Genomic DNA, 17155 nt, shown 5'->3' on the forward strand with positions numbered 1-17155 from the left:
GGATGGATAGCATGCTAAAACTAGGGGTTTGAAACATCACATCCGTCTGCTGTTAAACAGTGAAGTGTTCCATTTTGGGCAGTACTACACTTTAAAATTTCATACACTAGATAACTGAGTGTATAGTGAATAGTGTGCCGTTTGGGGCACAGTTTGTATCTTTTTCCCTTGCCAATAATGGTGGAAATGTCAAACAAGTGTTTTTATTTTTGTTGTTGAATATAAATGTTGAATATACTTAGCAAATACTCTAAGGTATGTGCCTGTAAAGAGAATGTCTTCAAATAAATCTACAATTAGAAATATTAAATTAAATGACTGGCCGTTTGTGTTCACAAAGTAAAACATCATACCGCTTTCTGGTAACTGTAGCTCACACGCGCCTCTGCTGGATACTTCAGTCTGTTACACATTTTTTGCGTCAGACGGATGCGCTTTACGACCGTTTTTAAGCTTTACGGTATCTCCTGTAAAGCGCAAGAATCCCAGCATGCTGGATTGGACTGACGTCTCCTACTGCTGCCTACAGGTGAGTTAAGAATTATCTGCAATGAGACTTTAATAAATACATATGCTGCCCTATCTATGCGGATCAGGAATATTGAAAGTACCCATGTCGTTTATGTTGTTTGTTAACTTTTGCCTGCAGTCATAGATCTGCTGATATGAACATAGCATTTGTGTTTAGCCAATTAGCCGGGCTATCTTTAGACTTCTGAGGGGCAAGCCACTATTCAAACATCTAATTGTCCTAATTTCTGATTATATATATACGTGACTGAGGTTAATGTCCAAGAGTTTGTATAGTCGAAGTAGTTATGGGATCAGGACTGAGGAAGAATTCTGCATTCAATATAAAAAATATATTTCAAATCTAGAAATGAATGTAGAAGGATTGTATACAGTGTACAGTGGCACTGCATACATAGTAATTTCTGTGTGTTCTATACAGTGTTTTCAGACTTCTGTATTCATATCTCAATGATTTATGTCAAAATGTCGGTTTTGTCACATGGCATGATGAAATGTGGCTCAACTGGATCATCGCCAATACATTTGCTCTCATGTATGCATTCAAGATCTCTTAGACTGAAGACTGCAGTGAATTATTGTATTTTAACAAAAGCGTTCTCTTCCACACCATGTTTTTAAATTTTAAAGTCTATCTATCTATCATCAAATTTTTTATTGAGAACAGTATTTTTAATATTAATATTTATTTCTCAGATGGACACTCTCTACATCTCTGCCCACCCTGATGATTTCAGGAGTTTGTTGCCGTGGATCGCTGCTGAGTACTGCCGATCTCCTCCCCGAATAGTGCAAGAGGACCCTCCGGCTGAGATTGCCCGGTCTCGTCCTGCACTGGTCTTGGCTGGTTCGGGGAATGCAGTGCTCACTGGTGCCAGTGCTGTGAGCTGGTACCTGGCAGCGGTGGGTAAACGGACAGGCAGTGATAAGAAGCAGGAGAGTCAGGTGTGGCAGTGGCTGAGCTTTGCTGAAAATGAGTTGACGCCTGTGGCCTGCGCTGTGGCATTCCCTCTGCTGGGTGTGATGGCAGTTGACAAAAAGGTGAGCTTGTGTACCCCAATAAGATCAGAATACTTTTTCACATGATAATCTTGATTTATTGATGTCCTCGATTTGTCAATGCTCATCAAGAAACAAAAATCCATATGTCTAGCCCTAGTTTAAAGAGTTAAAAATTCTTGCTTCTTTTACAGTGCTTCCCCTGATGCCGTTCAAATTGCATATGATTTTAAGGTTGCAGTACACAAAAGGAGATATTTAGCATGAATGTCTGTGTTCCATACTGAATCCATTGTTACTCATGTCACTGTAAATGACATGAGAGTGAGTAAATGCACTATATTGGATTGTCTATTTATGATCTAACATAATTACCTTAAATTACAGCTTCAGCAGAGTTCCAGAGCAGAGCTGCTGCGTGTTTTGAAAGCTCTAGATGAGGCTCTACAGCCACGGACATTCCTGGTTGGGGAGAGTGTGACGCTGGCAGATATGGCTGTTGCTATGGCAGCTTTGCTGCCATTTAAATATGTGAGTGTAAATCTGTAGCCTGACTTCTACTTTTAATGAGAAAGACCACTTATGTTCGTTTTTAATTATGCAGGGTTTTATTATTAACCTTTAAATGCATGGGAATTTCACCAAACAATCTTACATTTTCGGGTCTTTAGAGACACAGCTCTTATATCTATCACAAATGGATCTACAAAATGCCCAGACAGTATCAAATTCTCTAAATATTTTCAAGACAACAAATAAAATATATTTTTATGTTTTATTTTTATATATCAGAGAGTTAATGCAACAAATCTAGAACAGGATTAATGAATTTCACGCTGTTTCTATCCAAGGATTTTTTGTGACAAAGTTTTAAAATAAAGCTGATGGAAATGCGAATTATCGCAAACATTTTGCAAGTGTCAACATAATATTTTTCCTTTTAACTCTTGCGAATAAACTCTGGTTTGAAACACTTTGTTGAGAAAATTGAAATTAATGCAAAATGTTGTGTCACATGACAGAATTAACCCCAATCGTTAGCCTGTATTAATCATGTTGACAAGATATACATCCTTGAAAGCCAATTTATTGTATGTGATTATGGATTGGTCTTAATGGCATATAGATCTGATGCTGCAAATATGACATTTCCAGGAGTGCCAACACAAATATCTCATATCATACACATTGACAAGCGCACCGAGAACAAATTAATGGACACTCTTTGCGATTTAATTTTATCGCGGTAGCCATCCGTTTACGTATTTAAGTTGCTTTTCCGGACATTCAAAATAATAGACGGCAGTGGTAAAAAAATAAGAGGTGTTGGTAAAAAAACAGCAAAAAATGGATGAGGTTCAGGGGTGAAATGAGGACCTGGGGCACTTAAGACCTGAGGTATGCGTGCAAAGGTTAAATGGACATTTTCAAATTGTTCCTGTCATCCAGTTGTTGGAGAGGGAGAGCCGGCATTGAACAGCATGAGTCCTGATTATAGCATGTTTTGTTCTCTCTCAGGCCCTGGAGCCTGCAGACAGGAAGTCATTGGTGAATGTGACCAGATGGTTTAATACCTGTGTGAACCAGCCACAGTTCTTGAATGTGTTGGGTAATATCTCACTGTGTGAGAAAATGGTGCCAGTCACACCTAAACCAAGTACTGCCACCAACTCTATGGCAGCTGCTTCCTCCAACACTGTTACACCCAACAGTGCACCTGCAAATGGTAAGGAACTGTGTTTAAAATAAGCTTTTGAGAAACCCTGTATGAAATCAGCCATATATATCTTTGCAATTCTGCTTTGTGACGCAACTGGTGCAGAAGTTACACACTGCAGTTCCTTCTATACCCCCACCAATGATCTCATTCTATCACAATATTTATGCATTGCATTATCATTGTCTCTGAATCATTTGCGTTTGTTTGTTCTCTGCTTGCTTCTCTCAGGTCCTCCCAAGACGGAGGCTCAGCTGAAGAAAGAAGCCAAGAAGCGTGAAAAGATGGAGAAGTTTCAACAGAAGAAGGAGATGGAAGTGAAAAAGAAGATGCAGCCTCAGACAGAGGTAGAGTAGTGATCTCAAGCAGAGACAGACAGCTGATTTGACTGTTTTTCAACTTGACTATACTTTTTCCTTCCCTCCAACAGAAAAAAGTCAAACCCGAGAAGAAGGAACTTGGTGTGATCACTTATGACATCCCCACTTCACCTGGAGAAAAGAAAGGTTTTTGGATTATTGTTTTGGACTTTTCTACTTTGTAATGCACATCTAAGCATTTCGCATACTCTTTATGTGTCACATTTCTTCATCTGTTTCAGATGTCCTGAGTCCTCTGCCTGACTCATATAGTCCTCAGTACGTGGAAGCAGCCTGGTACCCCTGGTGGGAGAAACAGGGATTTTTTAAGCCTGAATATGGGGTATGACATGACAATTTTTTGAAGTTTCCAGTTTCTCCCAATACAATAAATACTACATTTATTAATTTAACAGTAATTCTGTGGTTTCTCTGCACTGATTAACTAGAGGAAGAATGTAAGTGAGCCAAACCAGCGTGGAGTGTTCATGATGTGTATCCCACCGCCAAATGTGACCGGATCCCTTCATCTTGGCCACGCCTTAACCAATGCTATTCAGGACTCCCTGACCAGATGGTATCCAGCCATATTTGTTATAAATTATTAATATAATGGTTATAAATGTTAGTTGTTGTCAGGTTTATCCCAGTAATAAATATTATGCTTGCTGTAATTCAAGACCAGATATTTTGTGACTGATTATTAACTGATGTTAACGTATATCATAAATTACAGTGTATATTACATCAGAAATAAGGCATCATAAAACATGTGTAATCATTAGTTTGCCTTTATTTGATGATGCAGGCACAGAATGAGAGGTGAGACAACACTGTGGAATCCTGGCTGTGATCACGCTGGTATTGCCACACAGGTGGTGGTGGAGAAGAAACTGATGAGGGAGAGAAAGATGACCAGACATGACCTTGGTAGAGAGAACTTCATCGAGGAGGTCTGGAGGTGGAAGAATGAGTGAGTAGAGAGAGGATGAGGAGAATCCTCTTGAATGGAGAGTGATGATTCATATTGACAAGAATCATCTGAATGCAAGTTAATGGAGAAATATCCAGGAATTTTATAATAGTTTTCTAGGACAGAAAAGGTCTAAGAAATGAAAAAAAAAATATTACAAATATTTCATAGGTTGAATCTTGTGGTTGCGTAGAATAATTCATGAAGCCATATGTCTAATTTGTCATTAAATTGTTCTAATGAATCAGTTCAAACTTTTCACAAATCAGTACGAATGATTCATTAGCGAATCAATCAAAAAAGTATTTTAGTTCAATGTTCAGTGTAGTTCAAATGAAATTAATATATTTCTGTCACTTTCGGTGTTGAACAGAAAGGGAGATCGCATCTACCATCAGCTGAGAAAGCTAGGCTCCACTCTTGACTGGGACCGAGCTTGTTTTACCATGGATACTGTAAGTGCAATGAACAAAATCCTAACAGATGTCATTGAGCTCATATACTTCAGTATAGACTAATATATAAACCACTCAAGTATTAAATGACAACCAGTAGTTCTAGTTATCATCAACAAGCTTCACTTTTCTAAACTTTTACAGCACCATTATTAAATGCGGAGTACTGTCTTTAATTTTGTATAATACGGTCTGCCTGCAGAAACTGTCATTTGCGGTCCAGGAGGCATTTATACAAATGCATGAGGAGGGTGTGATTTACAGGAGCAAGAGGCTGGTCAACTGGTCCTGCACACTCAACTCTGCTATCTCTGACATAGAGGTACATCATATCTGAAAACATTCATGCAAACTTGCTGTGAGCAGTCTGTGCCATCTCAACTTCATTTATACACTTTGCCATAAATTATACATATGTGAACTGGACCTGTTGTCAAATTGCAGACAGATTAGTGCTGGAAATGTTCCCACTTAGAGTTATAACATTTTCAGAAATGTGCCATGTTCATGCTTCGTAACATAGGCTACGTTCACACTGGAGCTGAATGTGGCCAAAATATGATTTCGTTTTTTCACTCACATGTGACACGGAGCTATTAATTGGATGACAGTGTGAACTGCCACATGCACTTAGAACATTTTCTGACATTTTCAAATCCAGTCTGGGCCTCTTTCATATGTGGAAATAAATAGGATACATACCCTGAACCAGATTTAATGTGATTTTTATTTAATTATTTTTTTTATACATCAATCTAACTCAACATTCATCCTTTGCATGCTTGATTTACTGTATAATATGCCTATTATGGTTTAAAGCCTTTCATTTCAAATAATCTTTTCTAGTTAATGCATACAGTTCCTTTTTAAGAAATGGAAAGAAAATTATAGACTTCATCAGTTGGGATCAGAGGTTTGTTTGAGTTTCACATAGTAAAATATGCACATAAAAAGATGTAGAGGTAGATTAAGCCTATGTAACATGGCTCTTTTCTTATGTCACTCATACAGAAAACAGTTTGTACTGTATATTTCTTAAACTGTAACAAAATGCAAGCAAGTCAATCGATATCTGAAATAATTACAGATAACTTTCAACCTTACATATCTATATGATGTCATGCTCATAATATTATATTCTTCAGCTTCAATGGTAACTAAATTCCACCATATGACTGCAAATTACTTTAAAATTACTTTATCCATCTTGTCTTCCATCACTTGCAAATATTTTATTAGCTAGTCATTAAGTGTCTTATTCTGGTATCAAATAATAATATATATTTTTTAATTCATTATAAAATAACAAATATGTCTGTTTGTTATACGCGTGCGGGTCAGTTAAAGATTATCGGCTGCTCAGACTACTGTCTGATATGGGATACATTTAAAATGTTATGTGAACAACCTTACAAAAATAAATCAGATTTGGAACGCATTCAGCCTCTGTGTGAATGTAGCTATAGGATCTTTTGTCAGAGTTAAGGTAGTCACAAATGTATTCTAATGTGTTTACTTGTATGTCTATATGAAGCAATATTAAAAATATATTTTTCTTAATTGATTTAGCTAACAAACTTACACAACTTTGCAGAAATTGTGCATTTAGTTTCATATAAAATGTACTTTGCCATTTTGTCAAACTGGTTGGTAGTCTACTGTATTTTCAGTGCAGATTTAATAAAATTTTTGTAGTGACAAATCAATTGTATCAATACACTGATGACCCAAAACATTATGACCACATGCCTAATATGCTGTTGGTCCTCCGCATACCAGCAAAACAGCACTGGCATGCCAAGTCATGGACTCTACAAGTCCCCTAAAGTTGTCCTGTGGTATCTGGCACCAAGACATTAGCAGCAGATCATTCAAGTCCTTTAAGTTGCGAGGTGGAGCTCCGTGGATCAGACTTGTTGTTAGCACTTCCCACAGATGATCAATCGGATTTAGATCTGAGAAATTTGGAGGCCAGGGCAGCACCTTGGACTCATCGTCATATTCCTCAAACCATTCCCCTTGAATCTGACCATTTCACATTTTAGTGGGTTTCAGGTGTGTTTGTGGCCTCACTAATGGCCTTCTCAAAGTTAGAATGGTTTTGAGATTTGATCTCTATTTAACTGTTTTGTGTTGCAGGTGGATAAAAAAGAGCTGACAGGTCGTACTCTTCTACCTGTGCCGGGTTACAAAGAGAAGATTGAGTTTGGAGTACTTGTGTCCTTCTCATATAAGATTGAAGGATCAGGTGAGAGAAGAGAGACTGGAGGAATTGAGTTGGTTTAAATTGATAGTTCACCCAAAAATGAAAATTCTCTCATCATTTACTCATTAATGAAATCCCAGATGTTTGTGACTTACTTTCATCTGCTGAACACAAAGATTTTTAGAAGAATATGTATTAATCAGGTTTGAGTGAGAAACAGATAAATTTGGGTGAGAAACACATCTGGGATGGCATTAAGGTGAATAAACAAACTATCCCTTCACCAGAAGAGATGTACATTCTTCAGTGCAGAAAGATATGAAGGTTTTGAAAATAAAATGTTGTACTCTCTCAGATGAGGAGGTCGTGGTGGCAACCACACGTATTGAGACCATGCTTGGAGACACAGCTGTGGCTGTCCACCCTAATGACACCAGATATCAGGTAAAGCAAAAGTTTCCTTCTAGTCGTATTCTGAATGTACAAAACTTTTTTACATTTATGCATTTGGCATATGCTTTTTATCACTTTTATCCTATACATTTACAGTATGCATTTTTCCTGGGAAGTTAATCCATGACCTTGGTGTTTCTAGCACCAGTTTAGCTACAGGAGCACAATACAGTTAAATTAAATGGAACATCTCCCTTTCTGTGCAGCACCTTAAAGGCAAGATGGTCGTTCACCCATTCTGTGACAGAAAGATGCCCATCGTGTTTGATGACTTCGTGGACATGAACTTTGGAACAGGTAACAATCAGACGACAGGCCAATTCGTCCTCTTTGAGTCTAATAAAATAAAGACTAGCACAGCTTCCGGGATGTGAATCGCAATTTTCTTTTAAATCATTGATCTTCAGCTGTAAGCTTTTAGCAGGTCATAGACCAAGCAGCATAGTGCCAGAACTATTTCTGTATCCATCTTTTACCCTTTCCTCTAAAGTTTTTTTTTTGTGTGCAATATGGGTTCATGTCCTGGCTACCATTCAGAGAATGTGTGTTTCTGACCAATGTACACACAACAATGTTTTGGGAATGACAGCGGAATTTAAATACAGGAGTGAATCGATCCATGTCTGTACTAATACAGAAATCACTCCAGAAACTGCGATGATTGGGTTAATAAGAACATTTTACATGCACACTGATATGCTGATTACTCCCAAAAATCTTCTTATTTTAAAAATAAGACCAAGCAAGAAAAACACATTTACATGACATTTGAAATAATGGCGAAGAGGCAAAACGTGCGCATGCCTATAAGCCAGTAAGAATGGTGATTACGAACGCTGGGTCAAAAAGTGTAACTTTTTCTCTGTTATTGCCTGCACATCACTGAGTGTTAAATTACAGTGTTGTTTTACAGGTGCGGTGAAAATTACTCCTGCTCATGATCATAATGATTATGAGGTGGGAGAGAGACACAAGCTGCCCTTCATCAACATCCTGGATGACAACGGCCTCCTCGTCAATGTCCCTTCTCCATTTCTGGTACACACACTCAGATATCTTTGAAAAGCCTATCACAGATCAATATGTTAACTCTTTGAGTTTTTTTTACATGTTGCTGGACCGTGAGCCAACTGATTGCAGTCCACTACAATGATTGATTGTTTTATGATCAATCTTGTTGCTCATGTATTTCAGGGCATGAAGCGTTTTGAGGCAAGGAAAGCTGTGCTTCAGGCTCTCAAAGACAGAGGCCAGTTTAAAGAGATCAAAGACAATCCTATGGTGGTGCCAGTCTGCAGGTTAGACATCCACTTCCACACAGTACCCTCGTTTTACAAATGTTAATCCACATAGTGCTGCCATCTGATCCTGGAATCAACGTTTAATCCCATTACAACTCCTATATTAACATGCTCAAAGGATTTGACGTGTATGTGTATGTGTTTTTCAGCCGTTCTAAGGACATAGTGGAGCCTCTGCTGAAGCCCCAGTGGTACGTGGACTGCAGAGAAATGGGAAAGCAGGCTGCAGACGTTGTCCGAAACGGAGAACTCAAGATTATCCCTGACCACCACCTCAAAACCTGGTTCAACTGGATGGACAACATCAGGTGATCTCTATACTTGACTCCAGCAGAGAATAGCTGAGCTTTCATCTCTTTTGGTTATGGTAACGCATTCTTTATTTATGGTTTCAGGGACTGGTGCATCTCTCGACAGTTGTGGTGGGGTCACAGGATACCAGCGTACTTTGTAACTGTGAACGATTCTTCTGTCAAACCAGGCGAGGTGAGCAGAGACACGCTGTTGCCAGCAAGCTATTTGTGCTCTGGATGCAAAAACAGGTAATAATGGAGATGCTGCTGTGTTTATTTAGGATGTGGATGGACATTATTGGGTCAGCGGCAGATCAGAGGAAGAGGCCAGAGAAAATGCTGCCAAACGTTTCAAAGTGACTGTAGACAAAATCTCTCTTCGGCAGGGTAGGAATCTCACAAATACTTTTACAATGATTTTTTAAACCATCCTATACTGTTTGTCATTTTTGTGAAGTAAAAAAATTGGTTTTATTTATCTGAAAAATTAAGTGGCCCTTCTTGATCAGAATGGGACAGTTAAGGCAACAAACATGCCAGAAATCACTCAACGCACATTTTAAACAAACATGCAAAACATTCCATGATTACAAGCATTCATCTACACTCATTCACTTCATAGACACATCTCCTTCAGCCGAAAAACAAAACTGTCCAATTTATTTTTAAGTTTGAGTAGGGATGTGAGACTGTCCAATCCTTTTAATTTCTGCTAATGTTTGAAACAACTGCTCTTTTGTAAGTTTATAACCTTTGTACCATTTACGAGTTTCTCAACAAATCACTTTCTCCATTTTTGTATTTGTGTGTATTTATCTTTTGGCAGCAATAAAGCACATCTTTCTATCGATCTGTCTGTTTGTTCTAGATGAAGATGTGTTGGACACTTGGTTTTCCTCAGGGATCTTCCCCTTCTCAATCTTTGGCTGGCCAAACAAGGTCAGATATTCATAACACACACACACTAATTCTGCAGAAGGGCATGTAAGGCAAAAAGGATAGGGTTGGTGTAAGCTCTTAGTATAAATGTTTAACAACATCCACTGTGAAGGTTGATCTTGATATGTCCCAAGCTATACAGTATATACATGTTAAAGTTGCATGGTGTTGCCATATTGTCATGTACCTATAGTGTAATGTTTTTGTAATTTTGCTATATATTGTCTGTTTTATGTTAGTCAGAGGACCTGCAAGTGTTCTACCCAGGCACGCTGCTAGAGACGGGGCATGATATCCTGTTCTTCTGGGTGGCTCGTATGGTCATGATGGGTCTCAAACTCACTGGAAAACTCCCTTTCAAAGAGGTATGGTGTGCATCATTTCTGGGAGTTAGGCCATTAAACTTTTTCTCTTAAATACTGAATTACCACATATTCCATGATATTTAGTGTCATTTTGCTTTGAAAGTAGGTGTAACTTAGTAAATCAGTTGTAATCAGATGTGTTCTTTCAGGTGTACCTGCATGCAGTGGTGCGAGATGCCCATGGCAGAAAAATGAGTAAGTCTCTTGGTAATGTCATCGACCCTCTGGATGTCATCACTGGCATATCACTGGAGGTAACTACACACTCGACTCACATATCACCATCTTATCATGCAGTATACTGTAGAGCTATTTAATGTAGATTTGTTCTGTACAAATTATGTTAAATCAACAGCATTTGTGGCATTGTTGATTACTACAAAAAATAATTTCAACTTGTTCCTACTTTTCTTTAAAAAAGGAATACGTCTGGGTTGCAGTAAGAGCCACTTGCAATGGAACAATCCAAAAACAAATACTAACTTGACTAAGTGTTGTCACGGTAACAATTTCAGTAGTCGGTACCAATACCAGTGAAATTTCATGGTACTCTATACCATATTCGGTACCAAAGCAAAACACAAAAACAGGTTACTGAACAACAAAAATATACCATTGAGCAACACTTCAAGTTAAATATATTCTTTTTGAATTATAACAACTGTACAATGTATGCTTAAAGTATTTTTGAACACTTATATAAGATTTGCTTCAACTTTTACTTTAAGTTTTTACCAAGTACTAATAAACCCCCGAAATAAACAAGCATACAATAGAATTAATAAAAAACTATTTCCAAAATAATGTGCAAAGTTCTCTCTTATTAATAAAGCTGCATATTACCAATTTTCTTCATGATAAGAAATGCACAGTGACATATATTATGATTAAATAAATCAGGAGCCATCGCATTCTAATCTAGCTGCATTAAGCGTCCGCGCTCGAGGGATGAGCATCTCAGCCTCTCTCAGCCGGGTGCAGTTTCAATCTCTCCCCCTTAGATCGGGACATTCGAGCAACTAATAGAAGAGTCGCTTACTACACAGAGAAATTAGTTTTTTGTTATTAACATGAGCTGCTTCTGTATTATTTGAACTTCAATAAAGCTATAACACATTAAAATAAATGCATTTAAGATGTAACGCATGTTTCCTTTTAAGAGCTCCGGCTCCGCTTATTCAAAACGAGAGTGCTTCTGAATTTATTATAATTTTTTTTTTAATAATTTCCTAATACTTTGGGATGTACATAAGATGAAGCTGTGAAAGTTTAGAGTGCATCTGGACTGATCTGTGTCATTCTTCTCCTCCGTCAGGCGTGAACTGCAGTGCTGCTCTCACGCTTCATCATTACAGTATAATGTAATTTCATGTTCCATTAAATGATATCAAACGACTAATAGACAATGAAACATTTTCTCGACAATTTTTTATTTTCGACGTTGTCGATAATGTCGACTAAACGTTTCAGCCCTAATGCAAATGATAATATGCTTTTAAACTAACCTGCTTTATTAGTTGCTTAGGAGACCTTGCTGGAGGCACTCTGCACACCCTGGGTTCGAACATGTGACTCCAGGGGTGGTAGTCAGTGTCAGTACTCGCTGAGCTACCAGGCCCTGATGTTTGCTTCTTTTTAAAGAAAAGGAGTCAAAAATTTTTTTTTGTGGTAAACAACATTAGGCCACAATTGCTGTCAATTGAGCATAACTTGTAATGAACCTAGAGTATTACTTTAATTCAGTTATGGATTGTGTGTCTGTGTGTATAGGGTCTTCATGATCAGCTAACTGACAGTAATCTTGACCCTCTGGAGATTGAAAAGGCCAAAGAGGGACAGGTATAACCCATCTAATATGATGTTATATACAGGATAAGAGTAGACATCTTAAGTTACTTCATACTTTTAAGTGTATGTGTCTGCTTTGTAGAAATTTGACTATCCTAATGGAATTCCAGAATGTGGCACAGATGCTCTCAGGTTTGCTCTGTGTGCCTACACCAGTCAAGGTAAAAAAAGAAAAATAAATCTACTTGGACCTGTCAAATAAATAGTTGTCCAGCAGCTCTCTTACAATCAGCCTAAAGTGTGACAAAAGTATTGTTTGCTTGCTGCTTTTTTTATTTCACCCAGGCCGAGACATTAATCTGGATGTGAACAGGATTCTAGGATACAGGCATTTCTGTAACAAGCTGTGGAATGCAGTCAAGTTTGCGATGAGGACTCTGGGAGAGGGATTTGTGCCATGGGAGAAAGCTCAGGTGAGAAAGACACTTGAATATGAATGTTTGATTTGATTGTTTGTCAACCACATCACATATTCAGATTCTACTGTGTGCGACATATTGTGTTGTATAGAATTCTCTCTCAAATTTTTTCTGAATGTCTAATTGTTTCTGTGTCTTTTTCAGCTGTGTGGCAGTGAGAGTGTGTCTGATCGCTGGATTCTGTCCCGGCTAAGTGCTGCAGTATCTCAGTGTGATAATAGATTCCAGGCCTACGATTTCCCAGCAATTACCACTGCCATCTACAATTTCTGGCTCTACGAGCTCTGTGATGTCTATCTGGTAATGAATTTAGCACACCACATATACAGATTTGCTTTTGGCCTCTCTCCTTTATTAAAGGGTAACTAAACCCTAAACCAACTTTTTTTAGTTAATGATCTGTAAGCATGGGGCTTTATTAGTACTGGTCATTGATTCAAGTAATTTTTTTGACATTTGTGTATAAAGTGTTTTAATTCTACAATATATGGTGTAAAAACATCTGAGTGCTGCCCTCTTCAGGTTGAACGGTGGCTACTGCAGTTGAATTTTCCTATTGGCTGTTGCGGTACTTCGTGACGTAAGCGGTGACAGCTGACATAAGCAGGTTCCAGCTCACCACGCCAGATTCATGTACATGTCGTCTTGCGACCGTGTGAGGATTGAGGAATAATAATAACATAGAGTCTGACAGCAGCTGTCAATTAATCCGTCACTACGAGTCTCAGGTGCCCCTCCCCCCCCCGCTCAGCCCCGCACTCGGTTCGTTCCCTCTATGCCCGCCGGGGTCTGCCCACTTTTCCTGCATTTTCAAATATTTCTAGTGGGTGGAGTCAGACTCTGAGCAGGTGTTTAGTTACCCTTTAAAGGTGATGTCATTTTTCCCAGTGTTCATTTACTTTCTCCTATCCCATCTTAATATGCACACACAGCCATTAGTAAGCCATTCATAGGTTGAGTTTCCCAAAAAGTGTAAATACTTGGGCTATGTGAAAACATCGATCTGTTAGTTTTGAGCATTCTGACCAGCCCGAAACAGAAACATTGGCTCAACCAGTGGTGTGACTATCTTTTAGGATAACCAGTGAAACATGGGGTAGCGATTGGAAAACCTGTCTGAAAACATTCAGTTCCGTTTAGTGCCACTATAGGCACAGACATTACTCACTCGCCTTTTAAGATGTATATTTATCATTGTTAGCCTCCCTCTTATTCTCTGCACACTTTTCTAAATAAGTTATCTAAGGTTTTTGAGAGCAGTTTGTGGTACATTTTTGAGACTCTTTCTTGATTGTGTAGGAAAGTGTGAAGCCGGTGTTAAGTAAGACTGGATCAGAGGGACAAGAGGCGGCAGACATCTGCAGACAAACACTCTACACCTGTCTGGAGGTGGGACTTCGCCTCCTGTCTCCCTTCATGCCTTTTGTTACCGAGGAGCTCTTCCAGCGGTTGCCGCGAAGACGGCCTCAGGACAGCCCCCCCAGCATCTGTGTCACACCCTATCCAGACACTTCAGAGGTGAGGAATAGCAAGGATCAATAGTCAAGGATTACAGTGTTCTTAGTGGTACAATAAAAAGTTGTAGGTTTTTTTTTTTTTGCTGATTAAGACCTGAATTCTGTAGAAATCAAAATAAGAATTACCATCTCAAAAGGGAAAAATCCTACAGAAAACCACCAGAATCATAAATAATATTTTAGATAACAAAGTGATGTTTGTGGGGTCTCTAGCTCTGTGTTTAATATCATATAATCAGTGGGCCTTGGTAGCTCAGCAAGTAAAGGCACTGACTACCACACCTGGAGTCTCGAGTTTGAATCCCAGGGTGTGCAGAGTGACTCCAGCAAGGTCTCCTAAGCAATTAAATTGGCCCGGTTGCTATGGAGGGTGAGTCACATGGGGTCGTCGCTATAATGCGGTTCGCTCTCGGTGGGGTGAGTGGTGAGTTGTGCGTGGATGCCGCAGAGAATAGCATGACGTCTACGTGGTAACGCGCTCAAGCCACGTGATAAGATGCGTGGATTGATTGTCTCGGACGAGGAGGCAACTGAGATTCGTCCTCCGCCACCGGATTGAGTCACTAAACCACCACGAGGACTTGGAATGCATTGGAAATTCGGCAGGCCAAATTGGGGAGAAAATAAGAAAAATAAATGAATATATAATCTGATAGTCTTTGATGTCCCACAAAAATTTATTTTGTGAGTTTTATTAGAATGTGAAGGTGACTTTTAATATAACTAAATTTATCTTTTAATTTTAATGACATGACTGTTTAAATTAGATGAAAAAATGAATGCATTATCTAGTGATTTCCAGTATAAACAGTGTTTTGTTTGGTTGTAGTTCTGTTGGCACAGTGAGGAGGTCGACCGTCAGATGGAGTTTGTGATGTCTGTGGTCAAAACCATCCGATCACTCAGGGCAGATTACAACCTGACCAAGACCCGTGCTGACTGTAAGACATCATACAGTAGTACACTACACACAACACACACAAAGACTTAAAGGAATAGTTCACCCAAAAATGGGAACTCCATCATAATGTTAGTAACCCTCTCTGTCCAAACCCATTTAACTTTTTCATCTGTGGAACATAAATTGAGATGTTAGGCAGAATGACAACCTCAGTCACCCATACAATGAAAGTGAATGGTGACTGAGGCGGATATTCTGCCTAGCATCTCCTTTTGTGTTCCATGAATGAAATATAGTCATATGGTTTGGAACTATATGAGGGTGAATAAATGACAGAATTTTCATTTCTGGAACTATCCCTTTCCAAACACAACAATTGATAGTAGCTCACTAAAATTTCATTGCTACGGAATAAACACGCATTTTATTAGAGCATAATTAATTGAACACAAATGTAACTTACTATAAAGATATTTTGTTTTATCTCTTTCATAGGTTATCTGCAATGCATAGACTCTGATACTGTTGCTCTTGTCCAGAAATACAGTCTGCAGATCCAGACACTGTCATACTCTCAGGTTATTCACCCGGTCACAGGGGGTGACAGCGCTGTCCCACAGGGCTGTGCGGTGGCCATTGTCTCAGACAAATGCTCTGTCCACCTCATGCTGAAGGTGAAAACCTTACAGAATGCATCAGCACGACAAACATTGTCACCGTGAATAGTGATTGACTTTAATACACATGAAGTTAGTTTTGAGCTCTGGCTGTTATAATCCCAACCACAGCTGCCAAATACTTGAATAACATTAATTTAATCAGCAGAAAATGATAGTCATTTTAAATATGCTTCTCCAAAAATAACTTTCTATGCTTTCAACAGCTAATAATTTGGTTTGGCTTTGTGTCAAGAAATGTATTTCCCCATCACATCTTAATGAGCTTTATGTATGTAAACACGGCTGTTTCTAAATCCATTATTCTGTTTCGCTGGATCAGGGTTTGATTGACTTAGAAAAAGAGGTCACCAAACTATTGGCAAAGAAAGGAGAGCTGGAAAAACAGATGGAGAAACTGAAAGAGAAGATGGCCAAAAATGACTACAAGGAGAAAGTTCCTGGTAAAGTGCAAGAGGCAGATGTTGAGAAGGTAAGTAGGATGGAGGGAACCAATTGGTCTGAGAGAAGATGGTCTTAAATTTCAATTGTTTGCAGTTTCCTGACTTTATTTGTGCCATTTATCAGAAGTGCAACAGAATTTTCTTTCTAAAACAGATATTTATTTTCCTTTCCAGATGAGGCAGAATGAGACCGAACTGCAGAAAGTGAAGGAAGCCATAGAGAACTTCAGCAAGATGATGTAACAACTCCCCCTTTCATCATGTCCCTTTTCTTTAAATTACAAACTTTTACATTCAGGTCCTTTAGTTCCCTTTATATGTTTTTCATGTGTCAGTCCTGCCTTCTTAATAACAATGTGGGGAATCTTGAATTAAATATAAACCTCTGATTTAATGGCATTGACTTTTTTCATTTTTGTAATTTAATATAAAATTGCATTGATATTGAAGAAAATATTGGCTGCTTAAAGGGTTATTCACCCACAAATTAAAATTCTCTCATCATTTATGTCATCCCAGACATGTATTACTTTCTTTCTTTAGCAGAACACAAAGATTTTTAAAAGAATATCTTAGCTCTGTTTGTCCATAAAATCCAAGTGAATGGAAGCCAAAACATTTGTAGCTCCAAAAATCACCAAAAGATATACAAGTAATCTGTAAGACTCCAGAGGTTGAATCCATATGATAGGTGTTGGTGAGAAACAGATCAATAATTATGTTCTTTTTAACTAAATATTAACTTTCGCTTTCAGATGG

At 38.5% G+C, this 17155-nt stretch overlaps 1 protein-coding gene across 1 annotated transcript; it reads left to right on the top strand.

Annotated features, from left to right (window-relative positions):
- Positions 1-465: 465 nt before the first annotated feature.
- LOC127655859 (valine--tRNA ligase-like) lies at positions 466-16908 on the top strand. Its single transcript, XM_052143881.1, has 31 exons — positions 466-529; positions 1228-1572; positions 1918-2061; positions 3049-3256; positions 3479-3594; positions 3678-3753; positions 3849-3949; positions 4056-4183; positions 4415-4579; positions 4953-5034; positions 5237-5356; positions 7174-7282; positions 7596-7684; positions 7900-7990; positions 8607-8731; positions 8888-8991; positions 9144-9302; positions 9390-9480; positions 9569-9674; positions 10156-10226; positions 10466-10591; positions 10741-10845; positions 12362-12430; positions 12522-12600; positions 12725-12852; positions 13003-13158; positions 14158-14376; positions 15205-15316; positions 15772-15950; positions 16276-16425; positions 16571-16908. The coding sequence occupies exons 1-31, from the start codon at positions 491-493 to the stop codon at positions 16637-16639; spliced, it is 3861 nt and encodes a 1286-aa protein (XP_051999841.1). The 5' UTR covers positions 466-490; the 3' UTR covers positions 16640-16908.
- Positions 16909-17155: the final 247 nt, after the last annotated feature.

This window comes from Xyrauchen texanus, chromosome 15, assembly GCF_025860055.1.
Source record: "Xyrauchen texanus isolate HMW12.3.18 chromosome 15, RBS_HiC_50CHRs, whole genome shotgun sequence".
NCBI lineage: Eukaryota > Metazoa > Chordata > Actinopteri > Cypriniformes > Catostomidae > Xyrauchen > Xyrauchen texanus.

Coding starts and splice junctions, on each gene's coding strand:
- LOC127655859 (XM_052143881.1), top strand. CDS start 491: ATGCTGGATTGGACTGACGTCTCCTACTGCTGCCTACAG. Junction 8,732..8,887: donor ATGTCCCTTCTCCATTTCTG/GTACACACACTC, acceptor CATGTATTTCAG/GGCATGAAGCGTTTTGAGGC. Junction 16,426..16,570: donor AAGAGGCAGATGTTGAGAAG/GTAAGTAGGATG, acceptor TTTCCTTTCCAG/ATGAGGCAGAATGAGACCGA.